Consider the following 14,645-nt stretch of genomic DNA (forward strand, 5'->3'; position numbering starts at 1 on the left):
CGTGTCACTCAGACTTTCAATAGCGTGAGTCTTCGTGATACTTTTCCTGCAAAATCAACGCAAGGTAATTAGGAAATATATTGATTAATCAGTCAGCTCTGTAGTGGATGGGTCATGATCTCATGATTTCATGAACCAAAGTTTAGAACCGTGGTTGCCATCTGTTGAGGTCCAGAAATAGTGCTAAAGTGAATCTCATATGGCTACTCCTATAGTCCAATATGATGTCATTTGAGACAAAGAAATTATCCCCGAAATCTTTCAGCGGTGGGTCTAGAGTCTAGAGCTAGACTCAAGATTGAAAAAGTCCCAAGTGAAATAATAAAATTTAGTAAGGCGGCATTTTAACTCATAATAACCTCAATCCATCCTATCTCGACTTACCGTTTCCTTCTCTTCCGGTGTGCATCCTAACGTGTTCATGATGATCGAGCAATCGTCCTTTCGGATGGCCAGAGACAATTTCTGAATCAAGTACTGACGCGAGCGAGGATCAGCAATCGACAAAAATGAAGTCTTATGTATTAAAAAGAAGAACAAGAAAAATCACAGATCCAAACAGGAAATAAATTCAATCAATAGCTCTAGTTATAGTCACACATTCATACATACGTTGTCCTAACTCATATCATTATCTAGACATTCTAAACTCTAAAACCAAAATCTTTTCGGCAACCAAAAAGTACACAACTCATGCCGGTCTGTCTAGCAATCAATTCCTTTTGGAACCAAGAGCGAATTCGGGTTTGCCATATTTATTTTGTGTAGAACGTACAACTCACGAGAATTCGTCACGCCAATCCGAGTTCACTGTAGTAGTACCCAGCATCCATTCAACCGACTTTGGATTCGGACCTATGTGTATTCAGTGTCAGTATACTCAATAGTTCACATCGTCTATTCTATCGCATCTCTCACTCCCCTTCCTCCTCTCCTTCATCTCCAAACTCCTCCTCTATGCTGGTATACTTCCACTCTCTAGCGACCTGTTCTATCTGAGCGGCCAAACTCGACTGAGACGTAAACAGAGCCGCCGCCAGGACCTCATTATCCCGTGCCGTCTGAGCTCTGGACTTCTCCATGCGAGTTCGGCTATCCTCGGGTTCCTCACCGGACGAAGGCGAAGTTTCCCGATTCTCATAGCTCTCCTGACTTCGGCTCAGATTATACAGACGCTTGTATTTGATATCCGCGCCGTTGTTCTCCGAGAAGTCATCTGTGCTGAGGAGGGACTTCTGGTTGGCGTCAGATATCAGCGTACCCAGGGAGGGTGTATTGACTGCCTGACTAGCTTTGGATCTCGCACTACGCGGGGGATGAGGTTTCACCGCCGTCACATCAAAATCCTCCGTGTCACTCAGACTTTCAATAGCGTGAGTCTTCGTGATACTTTTCCTGCAAAATCAACGCAAGGTAATTAGGAAATAAATTGATTAACCAGTCAGCTCTGCAGTAGATGGGTCATGATTTCATGAACCAAAGTTTAGAACCGTGGTTGCCATCTGTTGAGGTGCAGAAATAGTGCAAAAGTGAATTTCATATGGCTACTCCTATAGTCCAATATGATGTCATTTGAGACAAAGAAATTATCCTCGAAATCTTTCAGCGGTGGGTCTAGAGCTAGACTCAAGATTGAAAAAGTCCCAAGTGAAATCATAAAATTTAGTAAGGCGGCATTTTAACTCATAATAACCTCAATCCATCCTATCTCGACTTACCGTTTCCTTCTCTTCCGGTGTGCATCCTCCTTGACACTGGTCACCTCCGCGGTAACTTTCTCACCTCCATCAGGTTCCAAATCACTGAAATCCTCCATATCCTTCATCTCCAGTGCCAACTTCTCCCTTCTCTTCCACTCAACCTGTTTGTCCTTTAGTTTGAGTTTCAGTTCATTCAGTACGGTGGTGGAGAACTGACGCTCAAACTCGTAATAGTTAACCTGGTCTTCGTCTAGAAATGTACGATCACCTCCTCCACCATCTAGTACATTTCCAGAGACAGGTACACCCGCTATACCTGTGCGGGAAAACAGACAAAGTAAGTTAACAATAATTTCGTCTCGTAACTTAAATTTCACTATATGTTAATCTATTACGAGTTAACAACAATATGTTTTGAATGGTCGAAACTTATTTTGGCAATATGCAATTTGATACTTTGGATATTCCACAAAATTTTGTCAATCTTTGCTATTCATTCAAACAATAATGTATTATTATATTATTTTTGTCTTTGTAATGATTATTGGTAGGAAAACGGACAAAGTAAGTTAACAATAATTTCGTCTCGTAACTTAAATTTCACTGTATGTTAATCTATTACGAGTTAACAACAATATGTTTTGAATGGTCGAAACTTATTTTGGCAATATGTAATTTGATACTTTGAATATTCCACAAAATTTTGTCAATCTTTGCTATTCATTCAAACAATAATGTATTATTATATTATTTTTGTCTTTGTAATGATTATTGGTAATGAATATCAAAAAGTAAAAATAAACCTTAATAATAAAAATAATAAAAAATACTTTGGCTCTGATTACTGTATTTTGAAACTGATTAGAGTTTAGAGGATGTTAATTTTGAGTGAAGACGACACGGGTACTTTAGACGCCTTGATAAAGGGATACATTCGAGCCGTAGAAAAGTAACCTTAAGAATAAGTACTTACACAGACAATTACACATACATACCCAGGAACCTTGGCAATGAGTAAGTACATATACATACCCAGTAGGTACATACATACCGAGGAATATCTCATCCCGTACATTGGCCACATTGAAGTCACTGAACCCAACCTGCACAGCAGTGGTAGGTGGATCAACATTTCCCCCTCCTATATTATAAGCAACATTATCTCCTGGTTTAGTATCATCTGTTGATACACACTGGCTGAGTTGTATGTTGAGGCAGTCTATATTGTAGAGGAGAGATGTGAGCTGGTTGGATCGTATGGAGGTGTGAGTGGAGTAGATATCATTCAGAATAACATTGTCGTTGATGATACAGTCACTATGCTGATAGGTACCTGCACATGAAAAATTCAATAGATGTTATTTATAGGTTTCAATTTATTTTCATAGATGAACAAATTCATCAAAAAGATTTCCAGAGGGTAACGTGCTCATGATGATCGAGCAATCGTCCTTTCGGATGGCCAGAGACATTTTCTGAATCAAGTACTGACGCGAGCGAGGATCAGCAGAAACGCGATATAGAGCGACTCCAACCTTTATAAAGAGATTGATTCAGCCGCCTATGAACCCAGACTCTTAACACCACGAATGCGAGGAAATTGAAGTTATTTTTCATCTGAATGTATTTCTGTTTCTTGCGTGTCCAGGCCTCACAGTATCATTTCTGTTATTACTTTCTATTACTACAGTTTTTGTTATTTTATATTCAATGTACCTATGTATCATCTATTTTAGAAAACATTTTTTCATTTAGTATTTTGACTTGGCGGAGCGGAGCACCGCTGCGTTTCGCAATGGACAACAGAGTAAATTACCAATTTCCATAAACTTACCTATATTAGTCTCCATATGTTTATACTGGGTCAGCAAGAACAGCAGATAGGTCTCAATACAATGTATCGTCTTCACAAGCTCCTCGTACTTCCTATCCGCAGACCGCGGGTTCGATACCAGGTAGGATCCAGGTCCAGGTTGCTCCTGGGTCTTATGTATGGTGACCACATTGAAGAGGTTCTCCAGTGAAGAGTATTGCTCTGTGTATATGGCACTGGTCTTATTGATCAGACGGAACAAGGATGCAATGTAGCGGGGTGGAGAGACAGGATGAAGAGGAGAGGAAGAGGTGTAGGGGCAGAAACACAGGATGAGACGGGAGAGAAACTCTGAGAGGAGAAGAAAATAGATGTATTTGACTTTCTGAAACCGAAAGGGAATTAGAGACAAGTTATGCTAGGTTCTACATTCGAGAACTCGGGTTGACGAATCCTCGCGAGTTGTCCGTTCACGAGTTACATAAAAAAAAAAATCATGGCACACTAGCACTGTGGGTTCTAAAATCGACAAGTCCTTTTGGGACCAAGATTTCGTAGAAATTCGAAAACACTCATGGCACACTAGCACTGTGGGTTCTAAAATCGACAAGTCCTTTTGGGACCAAGATTTCGTAGAAATTCGAAAACACTACGTCAAAATTCGAAAACACATACATAAAGGAACTAACAGTAATGATAATTATGTCCCTACTCACTCTTTGGGACTTTGTGCAAGAAAAAATTAGCCTTTCAAAAAGTTGCACTATTCATCACTTAACCACAAGACCACAACTGTTTGAACTGTTTCCTACAACTTACCATCAGCATTTTTCGAAAACACATACATAAAGGAACTAACAGTAATGATAATTATGTGCCTACTCACTCTTTGGGACTTTGTGCAAGAAAAAAATAGCCTTTCAAAAAGTTGCACTATTCATCACTTAACCACAAGACCACAACTGTTTGAACTGTTTCCTACAACTTACCATCAGCATTTTGACCGTAATATCATCAACTCTCTCCAATGGCACATCGCTTACGCCAAGTTCTGTCAGGTCTAAACAGCATAGTCCATGTTTAATATACGGATCCAGATGAGGATTAAACGGGAACCGAGCTACTAGTTCTAGAACGTTGTAGTATGCGAGGGAGCACATAGCGTTGAGAGAACCCAGGAGATTGAACCTGAGGTGCGGCAGCTTGCACCATGCTTCCTACAAGAAAAATCACATTGATTCGTATAAGCTCGACCTAATCTTTAGGGCTGTGTGCCCCTACACCTAAGCTTCAGAGTGGGATTTTTGTGTACGGAGTTAAGCTGGATAGAACTCCCGGTTTAAAAGAAATGATCAGAATTAAAAAAAAAAAGATTGCTTCACCGCCGCGGCGTTATTTCGCAGCATTGAAACAACTGTTACATCAGACTCGTGAGATATGTGCCGTAGCATGCAGCATGCCCACCCCGTATGTCCTTCATCAGATGGGCGAGAAGAGACATCATACTTCCAATTTGGGTACTCGGTCAATTCGTGTTAAAAGGGAAAATGTACTTTTCCTCACTGCTGTACATACCTTGTTTGATTTGCCATTGAGAAGAGTAGAAGAGTTCAGAACTCCCACTCCGGTAGCCTGATGTATCTTGGAGATATTCTCAAAGTCTCGAATGAACTGAATGTTCTTATGAATTAGGTTCGAGTATTTCTGCAGAATGGAGATGAGAGTATGGAGGTCGCGCTTGTATTTGTTCAACTGATAGGAAGTGTACAGTTTGTGGAGGAGATAGTAGGCAGACACTGTCAGGCCCAGACAGGGGATGGCATATCTGAAAAAGTAATAATAAAGAGGGCCAAAATAAGTAATTCATACATTTATTTTTTATAAGTCACCTGGGGAACGAGAAATAAGAGTAGGACATTCGAGATCGGCACAAACATCAAACCACAAACAAGTTATAGAAAAAAAAACAGTGGTATCCCCCAAAAACAACACATTTGTGTTGAGAATGAAACGCCAAGAAATAATATGTAGCTTCGCCAAGAAATAATACGATTTTGTGTACAACTCACCTCACATTATTGTTGAAGTAATACTTATTGGCACCCACAATGATCAGGACGAGCGTACTTGGCAGTACAACACTACCCCGGTAGTTGTACTTCTTGCTCAACACTTCATGTTTTTCTCGGTTCGGTATGAAATGCTCGAGAATGTTGAGATCATCTTTGAGAATGAGTTGAGAGGCGAGTAGGGCATCAATAAAGTAGGAATACTCGGGTAGAATGTTCACACTGGTAGGTGTGCTCAGGGAAGGATTATTGACGGTTTGTGTACCTGTGTGAGGTTTGGTCTCCCAGGCAACGTTGGAGAACTTGGATGGAGAAGACTGAAAAAAAAAACAACATATTACAGTCAAACCTGTCTAAGTGGGAATCCAAGAGACCAACAATTTTTTCCCACTTATCCAGGTTCCCCAGTCAACATATTACAGTCAAACCTGTCTAAGTGGGAATCCAAGAGACCAACAATTTTTTCCCACTTATCCAGGTTCCCCAGTTAAAAAGTGTCCCACTTAGAGAGGTTGCCATTTTCTTATTCCCACTTATAGAGGTAAATGTGAACACTGGTTTGGAGGAAGAGGAATATGCTATGCTTTCCTACAAATTCCCACTTACAGAGGTCCGCAGGAGGCTTCGGACCTAGGAAAATGCAACCTTTCCCACTTACAGAGGCTCCGGACCGAGTATCTAGAAAAAGTCATTACCACTTATAGAGGCTCGATTTTCCCATTTACACAGGTTTTTTAGTAAAAAATGAAGGGGCCACGATTTTTTTTCCCAGTTCTCCAGGTTTCCCACTTAGACAGGTTTGACTGTAATATGTATTTTTTTCTTTCTTTTTGGTTTTACAGACTACTTAACCTATAGTTAAGGAACTAGGTACTTAGGTAATTTATTTTTATAAAATACAAACCTCTGGCGTTCTATCTACGAATCGACTTTCGTAAAATTTCCTGCAGAGAGCTCGAATTCTCGACAAGGGTGACGAGAAAGTGCTCGCGGAAGTTTTGTGCTTGACACTGTCATCCGGTTTTTCCTCTTCCTCTTTCCGAGTGGGGTCGGGAGGTTTGTGTAGCAAATTGTTCATACATTGCTCTTTAAGATACTTGTACAGTTGATTGTTCTGAAACAGGAGAGAGGTAGTAACGATAGAGTGAAATATTGGTCATTGATATTCTTCTCTGTTACTATGTGTTACACTAAAAAGTAGAGAAATATGTACATGACAGCAAGCCAAGAATAACCTACTATAAGGGGAAGTAGAGGGAAGAGTGAGGTATGTCCTCCTCTCTTGAGTGGTAAACTCTGTAGAAACTAATCCTCAACTAGGTATGTACGACAGGTAAAATATGCGAAAAAATAATTACTGGCCAGTCCGTCGTATATCTTGTAAATCAGAAAGAAATGATGGCAGGTAAGAGTTATCCCGAAATAAAAACCCCCTAAGTAAACACACACATGTACACAAAACACGCACACACACACAAAATCCATAGCTACCTGCTATCCAGGTTTACCAAACATGCAACGGGTCACCAAGAAAGAAAATGAATCTCTCGAAAGTCAACGAGCGTCAACGAAAACTGCCAACAAGTCTGCGTCACGTATTTCGCGAACGATAAAATCGTCTAAAACTAGAAAGTCTCTCCCGCCGACTAGTATAGCACCGAGGCTAGGTGAGCTCTGGGAGAACGAGGCCGGGACATCCACACAAGCACTCCGGCCTCGGCCTAAGGAGGCCACTATCAATCTAAAGCGATGTATGTACAAGATAGTGGAGGATGTGGCCACACTGATGGGGATGGGCATAGTACGGGACGATGAGGAACCATGGGATGTGTACTGGTCTGACTTCTCCGTGTCCACCGTCATGTCCAAGAGTATGGAGGTGTATCATAGGTAATAACCAATCCGAGCTCTCAAGCTGTGTCCACACATAGTCGACGGCTGTCGATCGATGGTGGATCGACGAGGTCAATCTATGTTGTCGAGGCAGTATAGCAGACGGTTTCAGTCGACATGGATCGACCTACGGCCGACTATGTATGGACACAGCTTTAGGAACCAACATCCAGTCCAAAAGCAAAGATACCACGCGTTGATTATGACCTTTTATTCAAGCTGGACGTAAGGTCGGGCCCTGTGGGAATAAAGGGGCTTTTCAGTCTCATAACTAAGTAGTAGTTCTGTGAACAGTAGACCTCACTATCGTTCGGATAATAATTATTCAAAAGATCTCTCATTAGAGTCCATTGTTGTTGAAACCCTAGATGCCTAAACTTTATGCCAAATGATATCTTTTATTAAAAACTATATCTTTGCATACAGGATCAACCATTTCCCCGGCATGGCCAATCTCGAGTCCAAAGCGTTTCTCGCCTATCATCTGAATCGAATGAGAAATCATTTCCCTGAGGACTATGACTTCTATCCTCGCTCCTGGAGTTTACCTTACCAGCAGGAAGACTTCCTCAGTTATGTGAGAGAACATCCTCACCAGGTAACTAACTTTACATGATCAATAATTACTGCATGTACTAAGTACCTGGTTAGTATAAAGTTAAAGTAGACTATACTGGACTAACAAACCAAAGTTGCAGTGCAGAGGCCTAGGAACCATTTCCGATCCGATGCGACGTGAAAGTCTCGTCATGTTGGGTTATACATACACATACCTACTGTTAAAGTAAGTTCATTGGGAGAAGGAATAATACATTTAATACATTAACCTTGATTATCTACCCCACTAGGTATTTATTTCAAAACCATCACGTGGTGCTGAGGGCAAGGGAATCAAAATCTTCAACACTTTAGAAGAAGCGCGAGGTATCTACACTGTTAAAGTAAGTTCATTGGGAGAAGGAATAATACATTTAATACATTAACCTTGATTGTCTACCCCACCAGGTATTTATTTCAAAACCATCACGTGGTGCTGAGGGCAAGGGAATCAAAATCTTCAACACTTTAGAAGAAGCGCGAGGTATCTACACGGAGTCTGTATCTCAGTTGTACATGTCTAATCTGTTACTTATGGATGGGTTCAAGTTTGACCTGAGGGTGTATGTCCTTATTACTTGCATAGATCCTCTCAGGATATTTGTCTATAATAATGGACTGGTCCGTTTAGCCACTTGTCAATACACATCTCCTGAGACAGGCAACCTTACCAATCAATATATGCACCTGACTAATTATTCAGTCAATAAGAGTTCTGAGAATTATAACAAATCTCCAGAGCGAGGAAGCAAGAGAGATTTCACCGCACTCAACAGTTGGCTTCTATCACAAGGATTGAACAGTACAAAACTTTGGAATGACATTGATGATATCATTATCAAAACAATCATCTCTGTGTATCCAATACTTAAAGAGAAATATGAAGATCTTCTACCTGAACATTATCACCACAATGTAAGTGCTTCCTTTGAGATACTTGGATTTGATATTCTGATAGATTCTACAATGAAACCTTTCCTATTAGAAGTGAATAGATCACCAAGCTTCAACATTGCTGGCATTGTAGATGAGAGGGTCAAGAGGACTTTAATCTATGACACATTTAAAATACTCAACTTGAATCAAAACCGCAAGAGTATTTTGTTTCCAAGCAATGATGATTCAGAAAATCAGAGTTCAAACTCAGATCACCAAGCTTCAACATTGCTGGCATTGTAGATGAGAGGGTCAAGAGGACTTTAATCTACGACACATTTAAAATACTCAACTTGAATCAAAACCGCAAGAGTATTTTGTTTCCAAGCAATGATGATTCAGAAAATCAGAGTTCAAACTCACAATTTGGGTCAACTAATGATTCAAATGATATGAACTTTAGTACACCAACTAGACATGAATATCACAAGGGTAAGATTACCCTAACATCAGATGACACTCAGTCATATGAGAGATCAAAATCACAACCAAGTAGCAATGACATTAAACATAGTAAAATAACCAACAGTGCTGCAGGAAACAGACAAAAAACAGTCACCATCAAGGAACAAATCAAATGGGAGACAAGACATTTGGGCAATTACAGGTTGATCTATCCAAATAATGAATCTTATACATATTCAAAATTTATTCATTATATTTTTACTGTACCAGAAATGTATACAGATAAAAAACGAACACAATCAAATTGAAAATGAATGAAATACTTTTATTTGTTTTAATTTTTATTTTATTACCTAATACTGATTGGTAGTTGGAAGGCTGCAATGTACAGTACATTAGCATTAAAAAGTCATTTTGCACCTTTAAACAGACTTTAATATTCTAGAAATGTAGAGCCTAAGATACTCAAGCAAAGTGATTAAAAAATTATTATTCAAGTATGCAAAAATGTAACCAGAAAGGGGGGACGACGACGACAGCTTCTTTACATAGAACAGGGGTTCCCAAACTCTTGAGTACTGTGTACCACCTGGACACCTGAGGGTTCTTTTGGCTTACCACCAGACATCAATTTTGTGTGGTTTGGGGGTCAAATAAAGAAATTGTAGTGCCACATGCATTTTTTTTATATATATATTGCAGTAGGTACAATATCACAATTTTTGGGTGCAATGATTGTAGATTTTTTTTTCTCTCCCAAATAAGATTGCCAGATTTGTCTTTCACATTTACAAGAAAAATAATAAAAATGGGTTTTTCAAAATCTCTTTGTGTACCACCAAAAATGCTTTAATGTAGCACTTGTAGTATGCATACCAAAGATTGAGAACCTCTGACAAAGAAGATACAATATCGAATAAATCAAATTCAAAGTGTCTGTCTTCACTTCTGGTTGATGCATGGGGTGCAATCCTATCATTTACATTGAACACCCTGCATGACCCAGGCATTACCTACATCTAAGATTATAGTCAATATTTATTTATTTATTTGACATAAAAATCCTTAGTAACTAGGATAGTTTACAAAGGTGGGTAAGGGAGGGTAAAAAAAAAAAAAAACACAAACAGCATAGTCCATGTTTAATATACGGGTCCAGATGAGGATTAAACGGGAACCGAGCTACTAGTTCTAGAACGTTGTAGTATGCGAGGGAGCACATAGCGTTGAGAGAACCCAGGATCTATTGAGGGAACTTTGCCATCTTGCTATATTTTATATGAATTTTTTTAGCTATTTTTGATTTGTAACAAATTTGAAATAGGTATTCTAAAAGAGAAAGTCAATCACATTTTAGCAATGATATGGTAAAATCTCAATGCTGTCCAATCTCTTTTTCATTTTTCAGGCGAAAAACAGCGTGGAAAGAGAATCTTGGGTCACATATCTGCAGGAGACAATCCTTAGACATGCTTACGGGATCAAAAGCCACGCTGTGAATACGGTATGTATTTCCACGAACCACGAATAAGATGGAGGTATATCGAACCGATTGCAGTAAGTGAAGAACTCGCTCTAAAACCAAACAGGAATAATCATTGAACAAACAGACACAAAAGGGACGAATTAAAATTTACAAATCATTCAGAACGGCTCTTATGGAGCTGACCAAAGGCCAAATTGACCAAAACAAATTTCCTGTGAGCTTTATGTAATGTTTATCAAACTGTATTTAAATTGGACAAGCCGTCTGAAAGTTGTCATGAAACAGATGGACGTACATTGGTTCAATAAATTTCGTGAAAATCGGATTTGAATTTGGGCTAATAGGTATGTAGTTTGAGAATTTTCTGAAAAGAAGCAAGGTACATAATTTATTGTGTTCATTCCGATATCGTTACGTTGTAATAAAATCCACCCTGGGTGGGAATCGAACCCACGACCTAGCGCTTGCAAGGCAGGCTACGTTGAAGTTTAGTTAGTGCTCGCATCGTTCGTCATATTCGACAAGGTGTAGTAATAATAATAGACTCTTGAGTGGAAGGTAACCACTAGGCGAGGTTAACCCCGGAGGCGTTCTCTACCACCTAACCACCCTTAGAGCTCCACTATTATGTGGTCAAAATCTCAAATAAATGAGAATAAAATTCCATGCCTCGGCTGGGATCGAACCCCATCGAGATGGTTATACTATTAATAGAAAGGGATAGAAGATAACAAGATAAACAATAATGTAATTTGCTAGTGCCATCGAGATGGTTATACTATTAATAGAAAGGGATAGAAGATAACAAGATAAACAATAATGTAATTTGCTAGTGCCTACCAATAATTTTTAATAGCTGTGGGTATGACATTGCTAAATCCAGGTTTTCATACCTCTTGTTGTACCTACTACCCTCTTCATCTTCCTCTCTTCTCATTTCAGGAGTGGCAATCCAAACTTAAAGATTTCAAAGAGAAAGACCTAAAGGAGGCTATCAAACAGTCCAAATCCCTCCTAACGCCCAGCAGTGCCGAAGAAGGGTCGCCTATCAAAGACAAAATCGACCGACTGGAGAAAGAAACCAAGGCGCAATCCGACCGCATACAAGATGTTCAAATTCAAAGTGTCTTCACTTCTGGTTGATGCATGGGGTGCAATCCTATCATTTACATTGAAAACCCTGCATGACCCAGGCATTACCTACATCTAAGATTATAGTCAATATTGGACAACAAGTAGTGAAGGATTCTGTGCAAATGTCTATATATCTACATCTCTTCCACTAGTCCACACCTCTTTCTCATACTAAACCAACCCTCAGCCTAACTGTTAGACCCCACCTCAGCTCCAGTAATCAGTATTTCCCTCTACAGTGACAGGATATACCTATCCTTGCCCTGGTGCATTCGACGGCATTACTACATTTGAAGTAGCAACCACAAGGTGGTGGGAGAACCATCAACCGTTTCACCAGCACCTGAGAGCTCCTCACAGGAGGGCTCGTCAGACTGTGTTTAGCCGGCGCCCGAATCTTTTCAAGGTAAGCTTTTGAATTATTATTTCTTCTTTTCTGTAGGGTCTTGGATTGGGTTTACGCTCATACATTAATTACTTAAACATTCAATATAAATATACCTATATTATAGAAGTCTTTTCCTCAATTCCATCTTTTTATTTCATTCTCTTTATTCCTCTCGCCACGGGCAAATTAGCCCGTGACAACGGACATCTGCAGCCCAAAAGATTACCCTCCTTCAAAACATCCGATCTTGAAAGCTGGGCTGTAGGTATTATTAAGCAATGTAATTCTTGCTCAGACAAAAAGTCTCTCTTCTTTTTCTGTGACTGGCACAAAAGCTGCACTATAAAGCAAAGTGGATATTATGATTACTTACTTCTAGGATGATGTGTAGACAAGTAACAAAACTAATCCTCAACTAGGTATGTACGTCAGGTAAAATAAGCGAAAAAATAATTACTGGCCAGTCCGTCGTATATCTTGTAAATCAGAAAGAAATAATGGCAGGTAAGAGTTATCCCGAAATAAAAACCCCCTAACTAAACACACACATGTACACAAAACACGCACACACACACAAAATCCATAGCTACCTGCTATCCCGGTTTACCAAACATGCAACGGGTCACCAAGAAAGAAAACGAATCTCTCGAAAGTCAACGAGCGTCAACGAAAACTGCCAACAAGTCTGCGTCACGTATTTCGCGAACGATAAAATCGTCTAAAACTACTAGGATGATTTCTTCATCACTTCCATCAGCTAAATGAGGATCATTTTCTTGATGGAAACAGTGGCACTTATCACACTCTATCATATTGGATTTTGGTCTGTTGCACTAGGTTTGATTTGACACTGATCTGCAAGACTCAAGAGGGTGATTCCACGCAGCTTCTATTGGACTGGGTCATCATACATTACAAGATACAAGTTCAGATTCCGGGAATACTGGGGTATTCGGGAAAATCGATTGAAAATTCGGAAAATTCCAAGTTTCGAACAAAACTTCTAAGGTTTCAGCTTCCCGCTGATAAGAATTTTGTTTACTTTTTTTGTTTTTTTTTTTTTTTTTAATTTTCAAAAGTAGACCATTCCAAAAAACCTCCTGGGATTCCGAAAGCCTACTTTTTTCGTTCCTCCGACTTTGGATTTAGGATTTGAAGGAGGACAGAATTTTTTATTAGATAGATTAATAAAGGTGGGAAAATTTCTATCAATCCTACTACAGTTTAGGTTAGGTATAGTTCCACTTAGGGATGTTGCGATTATATCGAAAACCGATATATATCGATATATTTTTCGTCGATATATCGATATATATCGATATATTTTTTTGGCGATATATCGTCGATATATCGACAATTATCCGGCGATATATCGGTCACCCGTCCCAGTTTTATCCACGCTGGACGTTTCTCAACTTCAAATACTTCAATGACAATTCCGTACAAATTTAAATTTTACACATTTTTTTTTTTTTTTTTTTTTTTTTCGTGGTCACTCCAACATGAAAAAAGTCAACACACAAGACTCCTCACCGTGCTTCTTCTTCTGCTCTCTCTCTATTCGCTCCGCCTCTCCTTGTGCGCGCAAAATTTTCCCTGAAATCGCAGACACCTCTCCGAATTTAAAAATTCTCAAACTTTTCATGCATTATCTGGTCCTTGGTGGTTGGAGTACGGAGGGCCAAGTCCCGCAACCGCATTCCGTAAAAATAAATCGCAACAACCAGGCGGTTGGCTTCATCCTGTACGAAACAAACACCAATTGGTGTCAGGTGGACCGACAAAACAACATCGGGAAAGGCGAAAGTACCTAGATGCATGAATATGTTATTTCTATATTGTTGTTTTTTACACACCTACACGTATCAGAAGACAGCTTATTTTAATAAAAGCTCCTAGATGACTCGATGATGCTTACTTTACTATTACTTTCTTATTTTATAAAAGGGACGCAGGAAACGCTATTGTGCACACACACATCGCACAAATTTTTCGACCTTCGTTTTTCTTTGACCGCCGCACACCTGGACCGTTCTTTTACTGGTCCAAACGGTCTCGCTCGCCCAAAAAAAAAAGGGTTTCAGGCCCAATAGGCTCCGTGTGGTGTAGCTCGGGCCGGGAGGGCGTACGGATGTCTTGTGGCATTCTTTTTTATGTGTATTTCATCTTTTATTTTTTGGGTGAATAGTCAAATAAGTAGTGATTTTGTTTAATTTCGTTTTTT

General features: G+C 39.5%; 2 protein-coding genes across 2 annotated transcripts in view; one reads left to right on the forward strand and one right to left on the reverse strand.

Moving 5' to 3' along the window:
* Positions 1 to 612: 612 nt before the first annotated feature.
* The window catches only part of LOC103518624, a 15,914-nt gene continuing 1,881 nt past the window's right edge, over positions 613 to 14,645 (reverse strand). The window contains exons 2-10 of the mRNA XM_008483703.3: positions 13,147 to 13,271; positions 6,487 to 6,696; positions 5,583 to 5,899; positions 5,089 to 5,338; positions 4,503 to 4,730; positions 3,535 to 3,898; positions 2,752 to 3,033; positions 1,719 to 2,016; positions 613 to 1,395 (exon numbers count right to left, since the gene is read on the reverse strand). Of these exons, the coding sequence (XP_008481925.1) occupies positions 915 to 1,395; positions 1,719 to 2,016; positions 2,752 to 3,033; positions 3,535 to 3,898; positions 4,503 to 4,730; positions 5,089 to 5,338; positions 5,583 to 5,899; positions 6,487 to 6,696; positions 13,147 to 13,233 (2,517 nt within the window). The 5' untranslated portion in view covers positions 13,234 to 13,271 and the 3' untranslated portion in view covers positions 613 to 914. The remainder of the gene's footprint in view (positions 1,396 to 1,718; positions 2,017 to 2,751; positions 3,034 to 3,534; positions 3,899 to 4,502; positions 4,731 to 5,088; positions 5,339 to 5,582; positions 5,900 to 6,486; positions 6,697 to 13,146; positions 13,272 to 14,645) is intronic.
* LOC108253601 (tubulin polyglutamylase TTLL6-like) lies at positions 6,961 to 9,739 on the forward strand. Its single transcript, XM_017447883.2, has 4 exons — positions 6,961 to 7,472; positions 7,902 to 8,073; positions 8,481 to 9,172; positions 9,325 to 9,739. The coding sequence occupies exons 1-4, from the start codon at positions 7,096 to 7,098 to the stop codon at positions 9,719 to 9,721; spliced, it is 1,638 nt and encodes a 545-aa protein (XP_017303372.1). The 5' UTR covers positions 6,961 to 7,095; the 3' UTR covers positions 9,722 to 9,739.

The sequence above is a fragment of the Diaphorina citri genome, unplaced genomic scaffold (genome assembly GCF_000475195.1).
Source record: "Diaphorina citri unplaced genomic scaffold, Diaci psyllid genome assembly version 1.1 scaffold2278, whole genome shotgun sequence".
Taxonomy (NCBI): Eukaryota; Metazoa; Arthropoda; class Insecta; order Hemiptera; family Psyllidae; genus Diaphorina; species Diaphorina citri.

Excerpts from the sequence above, each read along its gene's own strand:
- LOC108253601 (XM_017447883.2), top strand. The coding sequence starts at position 7,096 with ATGCAACGGGTCACCAAGAAAGAAAATGAATCTCTCGAAAGTCAACGA. Across the intron at positions 7,473-7,901 it reads AGTATGGAGGTGTATCATAG|GATCAACCATTTCCCCGGCA; the intron begins GTAATAACCAAT and ends CTTTGCATACAG. Across the intron at positions 9,173-9,324 it reads AATCAAAACCGCAAGAGTAT|TTTGTTTCCAAGCAATGATG; the intron begins TTTGTTTCCAAG and ends CCGCAAGAGTAT.